The sequence below is a fragment of the Triturus cristatus genome, chromosome 12 (assembly GCF_964204655.1).
Source record: "Triturus cristatus chromosome 12, aTriCri1.1, whole genome shotgun sequence".
Classification (NCBI taxonomy): domain Eukaryota; kingdom Metazoa; phylum Chordata; class Amphibia; order Caudata; family Salamandridae; genus Triturus; species Triturus cristatus.
The window spans coordinates 835,680,109-835,698,447 of NC_140595.1; the positions used below are offsets into that span (position 1 = coordinate 835,680,109).

The 18,339-nt window shown below is 48.5% G+C and overlaps 1 protein-coding gene across 4 annotated transcripts in view; it reads left to right on the top strand.

The window, feature by feature from the left end:
* Window positions 1-18,339, top strand: part of CAMTA2 (calmodulin binding transcription activator 2) — a 1,245,102-nt gene that overhangs the window by 844,009 nt on the left and 382,754 nt on the right. For all 4 annotated transcript variants that reach the window (XM_085638475.1, XM_085638477.1, XM_085638474.1 and 1 more), the window contains exon 14: window positions 15,675-15,753. In XM_085638475.1, the coding sequence (XP_085494601.1) occupies window positions 15,675-15,753 (79 nt within the window). The remainder of the gene's footprint in view (window positions 1-15,674; window positions 15,754-18,339) is intronic.

An 18,339-nucleotide genomic window follows, 5' to 3' on the forward strand; every position in this document is an offset into this window, starting at 1 on the left:
GGTTATGTGGGCGCCAAGAAAGGTCGGGCAGTACACAAACGTACCATCTCTCGATGGGTCGTCCTATGCATTAAGATCTGTTATTCTTTGGCTAAAAAGGAACCTCCAGTAGGATTGCGTGCCCGCTCTACCAGGGCGACAGCAGCTACTACTGCCTTAGGACGTAGAGTTCCACTGGTTGACATATGTCAGGCAGCCACGTGGACATCCCTGCACACGTTCACAAAACATTACTGCCTGGACAGCCAAGTCCGCAGAGATGGCTTTTTCAACCGTTCTGTTCTCCAGGACTTCCTGGTGTGAACTTGGTTTACAGACCCACCTTCGGGGTTGGTACAGCTGGGGTATCTAAGGAATCTATAACTACTGGCTCTTTTAGATTAACAAGTTACTTACCTTCGGTAACGATGTATCTGTAAGAGACATTAGTAGTTATATATTCCTTACCTCCCCACCCAGCCTCCCGGTTCTGCGAACTGACTTCTAGGTATAATGACTCCCTCACAGGGCCCTAGTTATGTGCACCAGTGGTCAGTGTCTTGCATGGCTTTGCGCTTCTGGCGTGGAAAGTTGTGTCAGAACTGACGTCAGCATGCAGGGGAGGCGTCTAAGTAGACACTGCGATGTCATCCCGGTGACCTCGATGCCGCTGACGAACACGGAGTCAACCGATGCCACCTACCGACGCGCAGAGATACTGCTAAGAAAATATTTCTCCGGTTCCATTCTGTCGCCTGGGGGTAATTCTAAGATAAGGAATCTATAACTACTAATGTCTCTTACAGATACATTGTTACCGAAGGTAAGTAACTTGTTCAACGCCTGTATATCCGCCGACAACGTTCTCGTCCACAACACCGTTGACGAGGCGTTTTTTCCAGAATCCTGCCGTGGTCTCACCTTTACCACCTTTAACATTTTTGGAGGAATGTGATGACGAGGGATTGTTTGGTCCTGCTCATAGTCCCTCTCACCTTCATGTTAAGTATCAGGACGATGATGAGGATGACTATGAAAGTTACTATCAGCAGGAAAATCACCCTCCACATACAAAAATAAAATACATGGAGCCTGTTGGTGAGCCCATGGTCCACCTTCCTGTGGCTTTGGTTCAGGATCTACAAGACATGCTATATGATTATCACACTCATTTTCCTTCATCAATTGCTCCTCCACCTTTGCTGCCGCCACCGCACGCACTTTTACCACTGGCGTCTCCTCCACGTAGGTCTGAGCCTGCTCCTCCGGTGTCCCCTGTGACGGATACTCTTTTGCCATCATACCAACATGAAACTTCTGATGACGAAGAAATTGATGAGGGTCACCCTCAGAAAGAAGGGCAAATAGGTAATGAATGGGAGGACTATGTTATTTCAACGTCTGCTTCTCCATCTCCTTAAACTGCGGATTCTCTGCCGGAAGACATTGGCGGCTTCCACGCACTAATGAAGAGGGCAGCTTCTTGTTTTCAGTTGTTAATGACAGTCAAGCAGTCTGACTGTTTTCTTTATAATTTTAAGGCTCTGTCCAGAAAGACTGTGAGAGCGATAACCATTATAGATCACATCTGGGAGGAAGGTGTGAAGGTAATGAAAACACCCACCGCGGTTAACCCAGTCTTGCCGAAAAATATAGAGCTCCTGATGATGCTCCAGCTTGTCTGGTAGAGCATCCTAAGCCAGATTCCGTTATCTCACAGCCTGCCCAACGGAGATCAAGAAATCCTTTAGCGCCTAACACTACACCAACTTGCAAGGAGGTAAGGCACCTTCATAATATTGGCAAGAGATTTACTACCACTTCTAGTACTACTGTACGCACCGCTAACGCTCTAGCGATATTAGCAAGATACGACTGCCAAATATGGTCCGATATCGCTCCTTACATGGACCTCCTTCCGTAGGATAAAAGGCTAGAGGCAAAAAAGATTCTTCTTGAGGCGAAATGATCTGCTTCAGAAATTATAGATGCTTCTATGGATGTGGCTTCCCTAGCCTTCCGTAAGCTCGCTGGAGCAGCTGTCCGCAGGCGTCAGGGTTGGCTGAAGGCAACAGCGTTCTGCCCTGAGGTGCAAAGCAAAATACTGGACCTTCCGTTTGATGGTGAATCGCTTTTTGGCAAACATATTGATGACGCCTTACAGACCATTAAGACTGACACTGACACAGCTAAGGTTTTGGGTACGCTCCAATACAGGAAAATCCCCTTTCGTGAAGCACGTGGCAGAGCAGCCTATTCATTTCGAGGTGGTTACCAGGAATACCAACTTCAGGCTTACAGCTCATTTCGCCCTTCCTACCAACATTAGCAGCAGTATCGTGCACCACCACAGGCTGCTTACTCCAGACAGCCCAGGCTGAAGCAACAAGGTCAATCCAGGGATGCGGTCAGAAAACAGTGACGAGGTCTCGTCGCCTGCCGCTCTTCTCTCGATTACTTCATCCAAGAAAACCTCTCTCTTGTTATCTAAGTCAATGGCAGAAAATAGCCACAGACAAATGGGTCTTGAATATAATAAAATATGGTCATACCCTAGAGTTTTTCACAGCACTACCTCCTCATCTACCTTTAAAATCAATACCACCCCATCGTCAATTGCTAAAAAAAGGAGGCATTGATCATGCTCCAGAAAGGAGCAATAGAATGTGTGCCACGCTCTTAAAAAGGAAGGGGCTTCTACTCCCGTTTTTTCCTGGTAAAGAAGAAGTCAGGAGAATGGCACCCCATTGTGGACCTCACAAAGCTCAACAAACACTTGTAGAAAAAATTATTTGCGATGGTAACTCTCCAGGCGATATTACTGCTTCTAAACCATTCTGGTTTTCAGTCCAGCCTAGATTTACAGGACTCGTATTTCCATATCCTTATCCAGCCCAGGCATCGAGAATGTCTCTGTTTCACTTTGGCAAGTGCGCACTATCAAAGTGCTTCCCTTAGGCCTCTGCACAGCTCCTCTGGTTTTTAACCAAATGTCTTGCTCCTGTGGCAGCATACCTACGATTAAAAGGCCTGCAGATCTTCCCATATCTCGATGATTGGTTAGTGAAGGCTCCTTCTGTTCATCAAGCCTCGGAGGCCATCTCCTTCTTCCTACAGCTCTTCCGCTCTCTAGGGCTGACAGTCAATTATAAAAAATCCATTCTCATATCTTCACAGTGGATAACGTTTCTCAGAGCAACATTGGATACCCTCTAAAACAAGGCATTCTTATCCACAGAAAGACAGAACACCATTCTATCTCTGGCTCACAATCTCTGCAAAAGAGAGTTCGCTTCTGTACGTCTCCTCAAATCCTTTCTCGGAATGATATCTTCTGCCATCCTCATGGTGCCTCATGCACATCTAAGGATGAGACCTTTTCAGGAGCAATTGGACAGACAATGGCTTCAGATAATAGGATCATTCTAGGATATTATTTGGATCACCCCGGTCATGAGAAGCGCACTTCCTTGGTGGCAGTCTGCCAACAATCTCTCTGTGGGGCTGACATTCCTCTCTCCTCTTCCAGAGTTCGTTCTGACCACAGATGCGTTATTGGAAGGCTGGGGGTGCATCTTCAGGACCTCCAAATAAATGGCAAATGGAGTCTATCTCTGTCAAAAAGGTATATACATTTTCTAGAACGGATAGCAATTTTCCTAGCCCTCCAGTCGTTTCTCCCAAGGATACAAGCATCCTCAGTCCTCATTCGTACAGACAATACCACCTGTATGCATTATCTCAAGCAGAGAGGAACGAGATCTCCTGTCCTATCTTTGGAAGCTCAAAGGATCTGGGAATGGGCACTATGACACCAAATAACCATCAAGGTGGAGCATCTCCCAGGAGTAAAGAACAACCTGGCAGTCTCCTTGAGTAAATTACTTCAAACAAATCACGAGTGGTAACTCAACCAGCTGATTCTTGATTCCATCTTCCAGAGGTGGGGAACACCCAACTTGGACCTGTTTGCGTCTCAAGGGAACCAGAAATGCCGGTTCTTCGCCAGCAGGGAACCTCAGAGAGGGCCATGGGAGAATGCGTTTTTTGATAATATGGTCAGGGATCTTTGCGTACGCTATTCCTCCATGTGCTCTTATTTCCAGGATTCTGATGAAAATGAAAAGGGAACCGTGCTAGCTCATTCTTATAGCATTAGTTCAAGAAGCTACTCCTGCTGTCACAATACAAGCCTTATCGCCTGTCAGTGTCACCCACTCTGCTAACGATCAACAAAGGGCAGATCCTGCATCCGCACCCAGTTCAATGAGTTCATAGGATTAGTCATTCCCCAAGACTGTAGAGATATATTGTCCTGAGCTAGAACCGAGTCCACAACTAAAACGTCAGAATGAAATGGAAACGTTTTTGTTCTTGGTGCCTTTGGAATAAGACTCAACCTCTTCTCTCATCTCCAGAACAAATCTTGCCTTATGTCTGGCAAAATTAGGTTTGGCGTTTGCGTTGGTAAGGGTCCATCTTGCGGGCACTATCCCGATACAGACCCACTTCTGACGCTTCTTCCCTTTGCTCTTCCGGCATCATCAAGTAGTTCATGATGAGACTATTCAGGACCTTTCCTCGCATTCGTCCTCCTCCGCCGGAATGGTGCCTTAATGTAGCCCTGTCTCAACTAATGAAACCACCTTTTGAACCAATTCACAAAATTGAGCTCCGGTTTCTCACCTGGAAAGTGGCATTACTACTTGCGCTTACTTCTGCAAGGAGAGTAAGTGAAATTCAAGCCTTCACCATAAGAGAGCCCTACTTACGCTTCACAGAGATACTATGTTGTACTGAGAACAAACCCTAAATTCGTCCCAAAGGTTCCATCTCAGTTTCACCTTAATGAACCTGTTGTCCTGTGGACTTTTTTCCCACATCCTTCTCTACCGGGAAAAAATCTCTCCACTCCTTGGATGTCAAACGATGCCTTAAGTTCTATTTGCAGAGAACCAAGCAGCTACACAGAACGGATCAACTGCTAGTCTCTTATGGGCCTCTAGGACTGGGTTCTGCTGTCACAAAAAGAAATATTCCACAATGGATTGCTGCTACTATTTAGCTTTGTCATAATAAGGCAGGAAAACCACTTACGACCAAGGCCAAGGCACATTCTACAAGAGCAGTTTCCTCTTCGGCTGCTCTTTTCGCTGGAGTACCATTGGACAAGATTTGCCGTGCCGCTACATGAAATAGTGCTCATACATTCACGCTGCATTATTGCCTGGATATGGCAACTTAAAGCGAAGCAGCAGTGGGGCAGGCAGTTCTATGTCATCTATTTCAATAAGGTAAGCCTCCACTATTAGAGGTGTTTGTTTCCTTCAGCATTATGTGTCTTTGCCAGCTTATAATGATGTTATGTAATTTTTTTTTCTTATGTTACATGGTATATATGCTGATAGTAGATAGCTACATTAGATGGTATTTATGTTTCAGTATATGCATGTATATTGTTAACAATCATCATCTATGGGTAGATAGGTATATATTGGATTGTTTCTATACATGTTTGTTTATGCAACTGCTAGCTAATCCAATACTGGAGAAGAAAATGAGTTACTTACCTGTAACTACGGTTCTCCAGTATTGGTATCTTTCATAGATTCACATGCAACCCACCCTCCTCCCCTGATAGGCTTCCCTTATTTCCTCAAGGTATAAAGTTTCACACTTGTGCTTGAAAACATGAGGACTCTAGCCTCTCTTGGGATTGTTTTAGAGGGTGCCGTCACCTGATTGGCTGCTACTTAAGTGTGGTTCTTTTCTCCAAAAGAAAATGGATAGGCTATTGCAGTGACTGTTCATTGCATTGCAGCCTATGGTAGTAATATCTACTGCTTTTATATGTATACCGTGGGACTTCCACTACGACAACAGGGATGATTCAAGCATGTGAATCTATGGAAGATACCAATTCTGGAGAACAGTTGTTACAGGTAAGTAACTCATTCTCTTTTTGGCTCAGATTAAAGCCAGCCCAGTGGAGCAAACAGGGGTCTCATTACCTGTAGCACCACTAACCACATCCAGCTAAATCATAAGTGGGGCCTCCCTCTCCTACGAAAGCAAATTCATTAAGCATCCAAACTCTCACTATACTCTGGGCCACTGGAATTATGTGGTAGGAGAGGGCCAAATTATGTGGCAGGGTGGAGTAAACTAAGCTGCAAGAAAATGCAAAAAATGTGGCATAATGCGTCAAATTTTTTAATAGCATTACTTCCTTATTTTGCAATCCTTAAACTTGGTAACACTCTCTGGGTATTGCTTGCACTGCATTAGTACCAGTTTAACACCCAAATATAGCAATACGCAACAAAAAGATTACCAGTCTAGCTTTGCAAGGGCCCTCCATTACATGGCAACACATGTTGTTGCATTTTTAGTAACTTTTGAACTGTTTTAGCTAAAAACATTTTTTTCCAGTTAAATTCTCCAGAAAATGCGGCAAATTTATAATTATGCGATAATCGCCACATTCGCATAATTTCAGGTGGCCAGACTATGGTCCCCATCATCTCTTCACAGCCAAAGTGCTACATGTCTCATTACCTGCTGTGACCCCAATCACATCGAACCTGTCCTTGAAGAGCAGCACCATTCTTCTGCAAGTACGTTAGGGTATTCAGGCCTGGGTGTTTGTTGCAAAGGCCAAAGGAAAACAAGGGGGACTTCTTGTTCTGGACCTGTTAGTCTCTAGAAAGGCTCGAAATCTCCAGTGGGTAACAAAACACGTGCAGAAGTGCAAGAGTGGCAAAACCACAAGAAAGGCCTTCCCCCTACCACACCCCAAGGACCAGGATCTCTGTTCCAGGGCTCTTGCACCTTCTCGCACTCCCGTCTCAGCAGTTACAGTGTGTCTCCGACTCACCCACAATCACCATTTTTACACATCCACACACTGCCTGCCTTTATGCAACACACACCGCCACCCCCCCCCCCCCAACAAACAATATTGTGCACTTAAAATATCCTTAAAACTCACTTGGTAGTGCAACACTGGACTTAAATGCACTCTTTATACCAAGAGACCTGACTCTCCAGCCTGTCCTCGCCTATCTTCAGGGCACTTGTTCCACCTGGATACAGCATCCAGCAGGCCAGTAGTTCTCACAGGACATGAAGTGTCCATCTGTAACGCAACTGGTGCTCATATAAAGCGCTCTGATACCTTCGGGTCTAGTGTGCGCTATATAAAACTCAACAAAAAATAATTTGCTGCTTCTTATGATAATGACTTACAGGAGGCCAGTGGACTGAGCACTTCATCCGATTCTGGTTGGCACCCGACACTGGTCTGCTGGTTTCCCTACCCTTGACCAGCAAAGGAGTAGAGTACCTTTTGTGTCACAGTGATTCAAAGGGCTTCTGGGGTCCTTGACCTTTACCTCTCCACTATGGAGATTAAAACAAACGTCCTCTCAGAGGTCCTACAGCCTGGCCAGGTACCGACTAAAGCTCTTTTACCTTTCAATGAAGACCTTACTGACACACTGTTAGGCACTTGGGCTAAGCCATGCCAGATGGGATGGTGGCAATTGACCTGCAGGTTGCATATTTCCAAATCCCCATCCTACAGGCTCACAGGTGCTACCTGTGGTTCGAAGTGGGCCACAAGCACTTCCAGTTTGCAGTGCTTCCATTCGGCCTCACTAGTGCCTCTTGGGTGTTCACGAAGGTGATGGCTACCAGTCTTTCCCTACCTCGACGACTGACTGTTGATGACATGCTTTCTATAGTCAGTTACGGACCACCTCTGCAACTGATGGTGCATCTCTTGACATCATTGGGGTTCTTGATCAACCTTCTGAAGTTGCACCTAACTCGTTCGCAGATGCTGCCCTTCATCAGCGCCATAAGGATATGGTGCGGAGGAAAGGCCTCTGGGCCAATGAGTCCAGGACATTTGTCTATGATCCCGATGTTTTAACATCTGTCCTGGGTCTCAGTGAGGATGGGTTTGAAGCGTCTTGGCCTACTAGCCTCCTGCTATATGTCAGTGCCAGATGGCACATGGAAGCTTTGCAGCGGGACCTGATGTCTCATGGGGCCCAGCACCTCAGGAAGCTGTTGGATTCCATCCACGTGTCAAAGGAGACTGCAAAGGATTCCCAGTGATTGCTGCTTGACTGCAGTTGGATCAGTGGCAGACCTTTCTCTCTGCCCCACCCAGAGTTGACGGTGGTGTCCGACGCATCACTACTGGGTTGGGGAGCTCTTCTGGAAGAGGTGGAGATCCACCTGCACATCATCTTGTGGGAGTTGCGGATGATTCGCTTGGCATTAAAGGCCTTTCTGCCAACCATCAAAGAGGTTGGAGCAAACTCTCACAGAGAACACCTCTGCAATGTGGTACTGCAACAAGCGGGGTGGGCTGAGGTCCAGATTTCTATGCCAGGAGGCTCTACTCCTCTGGAGCTGACTGAGTCATCAGAGGATCTTCCTGGTTGTGCACCGCCTGACCGGATCTTTGAATGCCTAGGCAGAAAAGCTCAGTTTGCGACGCATAGTGGATCACAAATGACATTTTAATTCCGAGGTGGCACAGGGCATCGTCCAGCAATGGGGAGAACTGCAATGACAGCACTTTTGCAAGCAAAGTTCCCCAGAAAGCTCTCTGGGAGACTCACGTTGCATAGAGTTGAGTACGGGGCTGCTGTATGTCTTCTTGTCACTGCATGTCCTGCCCCGAGTGCCGAAGAAAATTAGGAACAACCGGGCCCAAGTGATCTTTGTGGTATCGGATTCAGCATGGAGAAAGTAGTACTTGGTACTCCTGGGCCTGAGCACTTTCCCGCCTCCGTGGGAGAATCTCCAGTGGCAGCTGCAAGGCAGGGTCTTGTACCAAGCCTGCTCAAATTGCCCCTCCATGCGTAGAGATTGAACAACAACAATTGTGTTCTTATTATCTCCCTCCTGAGGTAACTGATGTCATCCTGGTGGCCAAGTGCCCTTCTATGAAATCTGTAAATGCAGTGTGCTCAGAAAACATTGTGGCGTGATGTAATTCCCAGCAGTTAAACCCTTGGCAGGCAAAACTCTTGATGTGTTGTTGTTTGCTTTGTTTTTGGCCCAGCAATGCCTTGCTCGGGGCACAGTTAAAGGTTACTTGTTGGCTCCTGCGGCCTTTTTATGTTTACCGAACCAACAATCGTTAGTCAAATCATCAGCTCTGATTTTTTTTATAAGAGGTTTACAGCATTTTTTTCACCTATGCACTTTGTGATGCCACAGTGGGACGTGATCAAGTTCTTACAATAGTAATGTGGACCCCCTTTTGAAGCAGTGCACAGTTGTCCATTGTGCCTACTCACTCAACGGTCTTCCTAGTTGCTATAACATCGGCACGCCAGGCGAGTTAACTTGAGGCCCTTTTGGTCCAGCCTACCTATACCAACTTTTTCTGGACAAACGAGCTTTATGTGCTAGTCCAGCCTTCCTATTGAGAAGTGTTCCTGGCCTGCCAGGAGGATAGACTGTTCAGGAGAAGGCCAGCATGTTCCTGGCACGAGGATCACCCAGAGAAAGCAAACTTTCTTAGAGCTTGAAACCAAGAGTGACCCGTGTCATGAAGGCGTACCCACTGATCACTCTGCACGGTTTTCTGTGTGAATTGCAATAAGTCTGTACCAGAAGAACTACTTGTGTTGCCAAAAACATTGCTGAGAGTTTGGTGCTGCAAGTGCCAAGGCTGTGAGTATTGGCTGTGTCGCCGCAGAAGTGAGAAGCCCCAATCGGCTTGGAGGCTGCAACTGCCGGAAGACACCTTTGCAAGAGATTTGGCCTGCAATGCGCAATTGCCACCCAGAGATGGCTCTTGTAGTTAGCCAGGAAGTCTGCTGCTGCAGAGTGTGGGCATCACCAAGTAGACCCTGCCCAGCAGTTACCTTCTGGTTAGGCCTACATGGGAGAGATGCCACTGCTATAAGGGCAGGAGGCGATCTACTGTTGCTGTGTTCATCAAACTGCTGCAGAAGCTAGCAGATAGAACCTGTGGCCTAGCCTGCGCTGTGTACTAGACAATAAACATGTGCGGGTGAGAATATACCATGCACCCTAAGACTTCTGCTTACCAGGTGTAAAGTGATATTGAACTGATTTGCACATTCGACCCCTAAGAGTATTTGAGACACCTGCCCCTCTGCTAATCCTTGCCTAAACCACTATTGTGGAATAGACCAATATTGTGGTATAGAAGAATATATAGACCTTTATTGTCTTAGCACAACTAAATTGCCATCCCGCTTTGAAGTTTCTATTAAATTGTGTAGGATGTATTTCTTCTGTGAGAATAAAGTACTTTCTTTTTACATAAAAGATAAGCACAGAGCTGGACAATATGTTACTGTGCCTATTAGGAATTCTATTCTCTAGACAGACACCACCACCACCACCACCACCACCTCCTCCTCCTCCTCCTCCTCCCTGTAATGTCCAGTAGTATACATATTGTTTCTCTGTGCCCTTATTCTGCCACTCTTTCCCTCTTATATCCTCTCATCTCTACTTCCCCCTCTCCACTGTCTTTCCCTTACTGGCCTTTTGTACTTTTATTCTTCTGGTCCCTGTTGCCTTCTGTCTTCATATTTTCCATCCTTGTCCCAGCTGCACTCAAATATCCCCCATCTTGTTCTTGTCTCCTTCACTGTTTCTCCTCTTTGTAGATACAATCCTTTTCTGTTTGCTTCTCCTGCTAGCCACTGTCCACTCCTCTCTCTCCCATTTGTACTTCCACCTGTCCTCCAATCACTGCTTGCTGCTACTTGTGTGTGCCCTAGTCCCCTTACCCATCTCTTTTTGCTTCACCTAGTCCCCTTACCCATCTCTTTTTGCTTCACCTAGTCCCCTTACCCATCTCTTTTTGCTTTCCCTAGTCACCTTCTCTCCCCTTTGTACTTCCACTTCTTCACTGTCCCTGCCACCCCCTTTTCCATTTTTCCATACATCTCCTCTTCCCTTCTCGGTCTACTTGCATTACACTTCGGCCTTCCTCTAACCCTCCCTTGTCCCCTTTCTTTGATTTTCTCTGTCCACTTTCTATGTTCCCTGTGTGCCTCTCCTCCAGTTTACCCCTCTCCTTTCATATTTCCAATTCCCTCTCATGTTTGTCTGTTCTCCCATCCCTTTCTCCTAAGGTAATGTCTGTTTCCTCCTGCCACTTCTGTCTGTGCTTAACCTCTTCCCCCTTCATTTGTAGTCAGATTTCCCACTGTACACTCCTTCCCTGTCCTTTTCTCACCCTCTCCCCTGCCCTCTCCTCACTGTTTTCTCTGCCCCTCCTCACTCTTTCCCCTTGCTCCTCCTCACTCTTTCCCTTGCCCCCTCCTTCCTGTATCCCTTTGTGTGCTTCACTTTTACCTTGTTCCCTTTGCCAACTGCTCCTCCTATCTCCTCTCCCGATTCATTTTCCCCTTTGGATGTTGTAGGAGAGTAGGGTCTGCTTTCTATGTTCACCCCCACTTTTTGCTTTTGCTTTTGCTTTACTGATTTTCGACTTAGATGTGGCTGTGGGCCTGCTAATCAGACCCACAGCCCTGCTGTTCTCTCTCTAAATTAATACTATGTACTTTAGGTGCATAACCCATTTGGATAGGATCACCTTATTGGCCCCTGTACAGTGTACCTTAGGTACCCAGGGCATAGGTGTACCCTAGGCCTACCAGGGGCTGCAGCATGTATTATGCCACCCCTGACCTGGCCTTCCATTATGACACAACTGGCTGATCACTCAGCTGGGGCAAGGTCGTGTAATCACTCCTTGCTTAGGTGTAGTATTCCTATACCTATCTTATATATAGACACATGTGTACCTATCAGCCACTCCTATGGCAGGCCTTAACAATCCTGGAGGCAGAGTGCTTGGTAACATGTGAGATGGTGCTCTAGCATGAGCTGAGCCTGTCTGCAGCTTTCGGAACCATGTCCTTATAGCTGTTCTACGATATAGCCTACCATATACTCTTAAAGTGCCTTATAATCTTAAACGGTTATGGTAACTATGGTTTGGCTTTTCAAAACATGTCGTGTAAGGTGTCTAACACTTTGGAATAATACCCCCATCCCATTTCTGGTGATGAGGATATTATCCCTCCCTTCTAGAGGGAGAAGACATGTTGTAACCTACTTACCCGGTTAAAGTTAACCAGAGCCCCAGCATCACAAAATGGATGCTGCTGCCACGACACAAGTCTGACCTCCTGCTGCTGGGAGTGATCCCGGAAAGGGAGGCTTGGACAATAGGTTTCCTGCCTTGGGAGGTGCGAGCACCACCCCAGACAGGCCTTAGTGTATTGGGGCAGGGAGGGATGAAAGAAACGAGACACTGCCTGGGGCACACAAGGTGCTCCATGCATAGTCCAGTTCAAACCGGTGCTGGGGCACACCAGCCCCAGTCCTGGCGCAAAACTGGACAAAGGGAAGGGGGTGTAACCACCCCCCTCCCAGGTCCCACCCATAAGGCGTGACCTAGCAGGCAACCCAGCCCCCCAGATTAGTATAAGAGTGGTAGCTGGGCCCCAGGAGATTAGATTATCCTGAACCTGCAACTTGAACAGAAACTCTGGACCTTCGACATTCGACGAAAGAAGAAGACTGAAGAATCTCCCTTGTGGCCAAGGAGTGGCTACCCTGTGCAAACAGGCACCATCAAGAGACTACCCTTTGCTTTGCTGAAGTCCTACGAGGGACCGACTGCAGAGCCCGACCAGAGCCTTGACTTCTCCGACCCTGATCCACATCCACAGCCGAGCTGAGATCCGTGGAGGCGACGAGAGACGTGGGACCGGCTACCTGGGAAAAGTGGCAAGTATCTTCCAGCGCAGCTTCTGAGGCACCCTCGAAGTTGTGCACCGGGGATTGAGAAGCCCCCAACCCCAAGCACCATCTGCACCGAAGATCAGCCCCCCACACTCCATGAGTCCTGCGTGGGGCCCTTCTGCATTTTCCTGCTTGCCGCGTCTGTCCGGTTGCTTGCCCGTTGGCTAGCGGCCTTTGTGACGACACACCTTGAAATCTTCACCGCTGGTTTGGCTCCTCCAGACTGGCTCCCGCTTCCTTGCAAAAGAGAAGCACCCCAGACCTTCCTGGTCTGCACCAGAAGCAAGTCCTCCGCTCTTCGTGGGTTCCACTTGCCAAGGCTTGGTGAGTCCTATTTCGACTTCGACGCCGCCGACAGCAAGAGCCTTCGTGGGACAGCTCGCCTCCTGGTCCTGGTCGTCCTCGACGTCTCCTGGTAACCGTGGCTGCAGCGACAAGCTTCACCCTTCACCTGCAATCTTCACGACATCGCCTGGTTCCTTCCTGGTTCCACGTGGTCACTGGCTAGTGACCTTGACTCTGTCCCTTCTGCTTGCAGGTACCCTTCCTTCTTGATCCCGGCCTTGGGATCCACCGGACACTCTGCACTGACTGCCTGTCAGCAACTTTCCTTCAGGCATCCATAGAAGTCCACGACGAAACCCGACGCAAGTTCACACCTATGCACCCGCAGCCCGTGGGCTAGGTAACTTGGGTACTTCGGTGCTCACAAGGGTAGTGACTATCCTAGGGTCTAGTTTCCGAGTCTCGACTCTCTAGCTGCTTCAGAAGTGTCCTTAAACTGCTTATTTCAAAACTGTACTATTTCTATCGACTATGCGCATTACGCGTGAGTGTTTCCACTCTGCACCTGAATCCCGTGGGCCTCCCACTTCCTAACTGTTGGTAGTGTAGTGTAGCCCCAGCGATTCCCTAGGCCTAGGCCTATCCTATTTCCGTGACAGTGGTCCTTATACCACTTCTTTAGTATATGGTTTGCGTGGCCCCTAGGGCCTAACTGTATTACTTACCTGTGTGACTTAATGTATGCTTAAATAAGACTGTGTTGTACTTACCTCGGATCTCATAAAGAGTGCTGAGGGTTTGACTAGAATAAATACACTTTATTTTATATATATATATCTGTTGTGGTGTCCTTTCATTTGGTATTCAAGGGATTATATATGGTATCACAGCTGGCTTCACATGCCATTCAGAGTTTAGCCTAAGACTGCTCTTGTCCATGCTACCACTAGGATAGCTGGTCTATAAGGTTGACTTTACAACCAATCACCATAAGGGTTGTTTGGACTGATATAAGGTGTACACTAGAACTAGTGACATCATACATCAGGCCAACTTCTCACAGATGTCCCTTCCCTGTACCCTTTTCTGCTTTACCTGCCCCTTTATTTCACTTTTCCAATCCCGGTATGCTTTTCCCATCTCCTTGTGTTCCCTGTCTCTTCCCCACTGCTACTCTGTCTATTTACCAATCAACCTAAACCCATTCTGTGCTTCCCCTCCTCGATTCTGCTGACTCTGCTTTTCCAATTCTCCCATCCCCTTTCCCTTTTTGTGAATGCTTGTGCGCCTCTGCTGTCCCCTTCATCTTCCCTGTCCATTTGTGTCTCCTCTCTCTGTCCCTATTTTCTTTGCTCTCTCCATCCTCTTCTACTCTCTCCGTTTCCTTCTCCTGATATACAGTCTCTCCTTTTCTTTTTCCCTTTTATACTTCCTCTTCTCTGATCTGATTATCCTAGTTTCTTCTCTCCCAATCATTCTCTCTCTTATGTTCCTCTTCTCGACTTTATACTTATTTGCTCGTCTGACTTCCCTGTCCCCTTCTGCCCTCTCTTTTATGTGCTCTCCCTTTTATGTGCTTTCCCTTCTCTGTGCGCTTCCTTCTAACACTCTCTCCCGTTCAGCAGTTTTTTTTTGCCGGATTGTTACTGTCTGGTTCCATCTCTAGCCCTCATCTTCACAGAATCTTGAAGCAATGAAAACAAATAAGTACATGAACTTGCTTTCTTAGCACCTCATGTCTGCCTGTTGTGCAATGGCCTCCACCTCTTTCCATATTAGGTGTTGCTCACCTGGTCAGTTATAATTATAAACTTTGTCTGAGCAGCACCTAAAAAACTCATCCCTCAGTAGTTAGCAAACTCACCTGCTTCTGCAGGGAGAAAAACTATTTTATGATTATTTTGATATAGTTTACAACTTGAATTCCTCTCCAAAATGACTTTCATCCAGTGCCAGCCAGTGGGACCTTGACCTATTTACAACTGAAGGCCCTCCAATCAATCCCTGTTCTCGGAGCTGACAAAAACTGATACTGCCCTGTATTCTTGAGTTTGTTTCTAGAGTAAGCCAACCAGCGACTGAAAAATAAGCAATTGTTTAGCTTATTGTTCGGAATAATGGAACTTTGCCTGTTGAAATCCAAAATGGCTGCTGCATCTTACCAAATATTCTTTGTGTGGTGTTCATGGCTACAGAATTGTGTAACTTGGTCCAAAAGATGGAGCTGGCTATTGAAAAAATGATATTTGGAATACTTGTGAATACTGTTCACTTATGTGCATATTGCTGTGCAACTCCTTTTGACACGCACACAGCGTGCCAGAACTTGGATCCATTGAAAAAATGTAACATAACCATAAGGCCATCCGATTATGTTTGTGTATGTAGAATCCTGTTGTGTATTGTCAGAACTGAAGATTAGTTTAGAATATAGGACATTTGCTTTCCATGGCTTAGTATTTTCTTTGTCAACTTATAGTATAGGCGAATATTCACTACATCTAAATATTATGACTGTGAAGCTGTCTACATTTCCTTTATTTTCGTTTTAATAAAATTTGAGCCTTGTGACTCTCTTTTCCATACAGAAATATCAACGCTGAGAGCCTGGATCTAGAGCAGGAGGCTGACCCACTCAATGTCGACCACTTCTCTTGCACTCCTCTGGTAAGTCCATGTCTTGCTTCTCACAAAAGACTCTCCTATCTCTAAAATAGTTCCTAAAAGTCTCATGGGAAAGAAAAATAGTATCTGAAAGAAACACGCAGTGATAGATTCCTTACCTTACAATTACCCCCAGGCGTCAGACTGGATCCGGAAAGTTTTCGTCAGCAGTACCCCTGCTCTTCGGTAGGCGTCGTCATGCGGCTTCGTGTGCGTCGTCGGCGCCGGGATGACGTCGCTGGAGCTACTTAGACGCGCCCACGCACGCTGAGGTCAGTTCTTCCTTTTTCCGCGCCAGTAAGTGCTGATCCGGGAAGAGCTAGTACCCCCAGAAATGTTTTGACTGAGTTTTTTTAGGCTTTTTGTCTCCTTTTTTCTCGAGTAGATCGACTCCTGGTGTCGTAGGGATGCCCGGGTTTAAGAACTGTGGGGACTGTCACTGCATGATGTCGGTGACGGACCCACACTGCATGTGACTCTACTGCCTGGGGCGCGACCACGACTCCAAGTCGTGCCGAAGACTTTGCGGGAGCAGTCCCGAAAGTTGCTGGACGTCCGGCAGTCGGCTCCGCGCCGCTTAAGGTCCCGGTCCCGTGGGAGGTCGAGGGACCGGTCGCGGAGCCGTCACCATCATTCTTCTGGATCTAAGTCTTCGCACTCGGGGTCAGGTAAGTCGAAGCATTCCCAAAAAAAGTCGACGAAGCGTTGTCGCTCCTCGACTTCCCATCGCTGGATGTGACTGAGGGTGCGGGTGGTGTGACCCCCGCGGCTCCAGCAGAACCTGCGACGTTGCTGCTGGTCTACCCGCAATTCCCGAGTCTGTCGGCGACACCTGCCCAGGAGCAAGAGTTTCTTGCTGCCATGGCCCGACACTTTGGGTTGTCTGGCCCCGATGGTGCGCCTTCGGGCCCCGCGGGCCCAACTGGGGGTCCTGTCCTTCCATCGCCGGCGGCTCCGGCATCGCTGGTGGCTCCGGCACCGCAGGACCTCCTGGGATATGGAATCGGACACCGGTTGACCTTATAACGCCTTTACCGACGTCGACCTCACTGGCATCACCTCTGACGTCACCCGCTCCTCGGGACGACGTCGTCCCCAGTTGCAGCCCTGAACTGGACACGGTGCCGGATCGCGCCGTTTCGGACGCTGATGGGGCCATTTTTTCACTATGTCTGTCCTCCGTATTTTCCGCCTGTTCCACAGACTTCAGGGGAAGGGGAGGACTGGGAGGGGTCTGAGGACCCTCTCGCACAAGACTGTGCTTATGACCCGAACTGGGCAGAGGATTTTGGGGGATGCCAGTGGTCTTGACACCTCACCTGACCTTGGCATGCTGTCTCCTCCTACCGTGGCCACGGAGGAGGGAGCCAGGTACGCAGTGGTGTTGCGTAGGCCGAGGCCTTCCACCTCGAACTCCCTACAGTGGCTGTCAGGACTAACCTCCTGACAGAAGTGCTGCAGCCGGCGGCGACCTCTTCGGAGCCCTTGCTGCCCTTTAATGAAGCACTGTCTGAGGTTCTTTTGGTCACCTGGTCCAGGCCCAACACAGGGGCTGCTGCGGACAGGAACGTGGCCTTACGCCATCGCCCGGCTCCGGGCGACCCCCTCTTCCTCTCCCAACACCCCACTCCTAAGAGCTTGGTTGTCCAAGCCTCTGTGTCCCAGAGCGCATTCCCTTCCCCACCTCCAGATAGGGAATCCAAGAAGCTGGAGCAGTTGGGCAAGAAGCTGTTTTCATCTGCCAGCTTAGTGCTGCGGTCGGTGAACACTGCATGCCTCTTGGGCCATTATTCCCACTCTGTGTGGGACGCGGTTGTGCAGGTGCTGCCTGGCTGTCCGTAGGAGGCCCAGACAGTACTTGCCCAAACTATTGCTGCTGGGAGAGACGCAGCTAAGTTCACCATCCGTTGTGGGCTTGACACTGCCGACTCGCTGGGCTGGGCAATTTCCACGACGGTGGAGCCTTGGCGCCACGCCTGGCTGAGAACAACTGGCTTCTCGGGGGATGTCCAGAACACTCTGATGGACATGGCCTTTGATGGCATTCGCCTTTTTGGCAATAAGGCGCTTTAAGGGCTCACGGGCTACGGCCAAGTCCTTGGGCCTGTCGGCCACTCGAGCTCCTCCGCCTTCTGCCTTTCGCTCCTTTCTTGGCCACGGAAGGGGTGCTCCACAACGTTCGCAGGGCCACAGGCCGGCGCAGCGACAACAACAGCGCGGCCGCGGACATAGGAACTGTTGAGGCGGTTCAGGGGGCCAGCGGGCGGGTCGGTCCACCTCCATCCCTGCAGCATCCACTGCAAAGCCTTCCTAGTCTGACCTTTCAGGCCGATCAAACGCCAGTGGGCAGCAGAATTCGCCATCATCTCCCCACTGGCGCAACATCACTTCGGACAAGTGGGTGCTGCAACTTGTCCAAAGGGGCTACTCCCTCCCCTTCGATACTTCCCCTCCAGCCATGCCACTTCAATACCACCGCATGTCGGGGGACCATCTTGCGTTTCTGCAGCAGGAAGTCACGGCCCTCTTGGCCAAGGGGGCCATCGAGCGCGCTCCTGGGCCAAAAGTACGTCGTGGTTGTTATTCCCA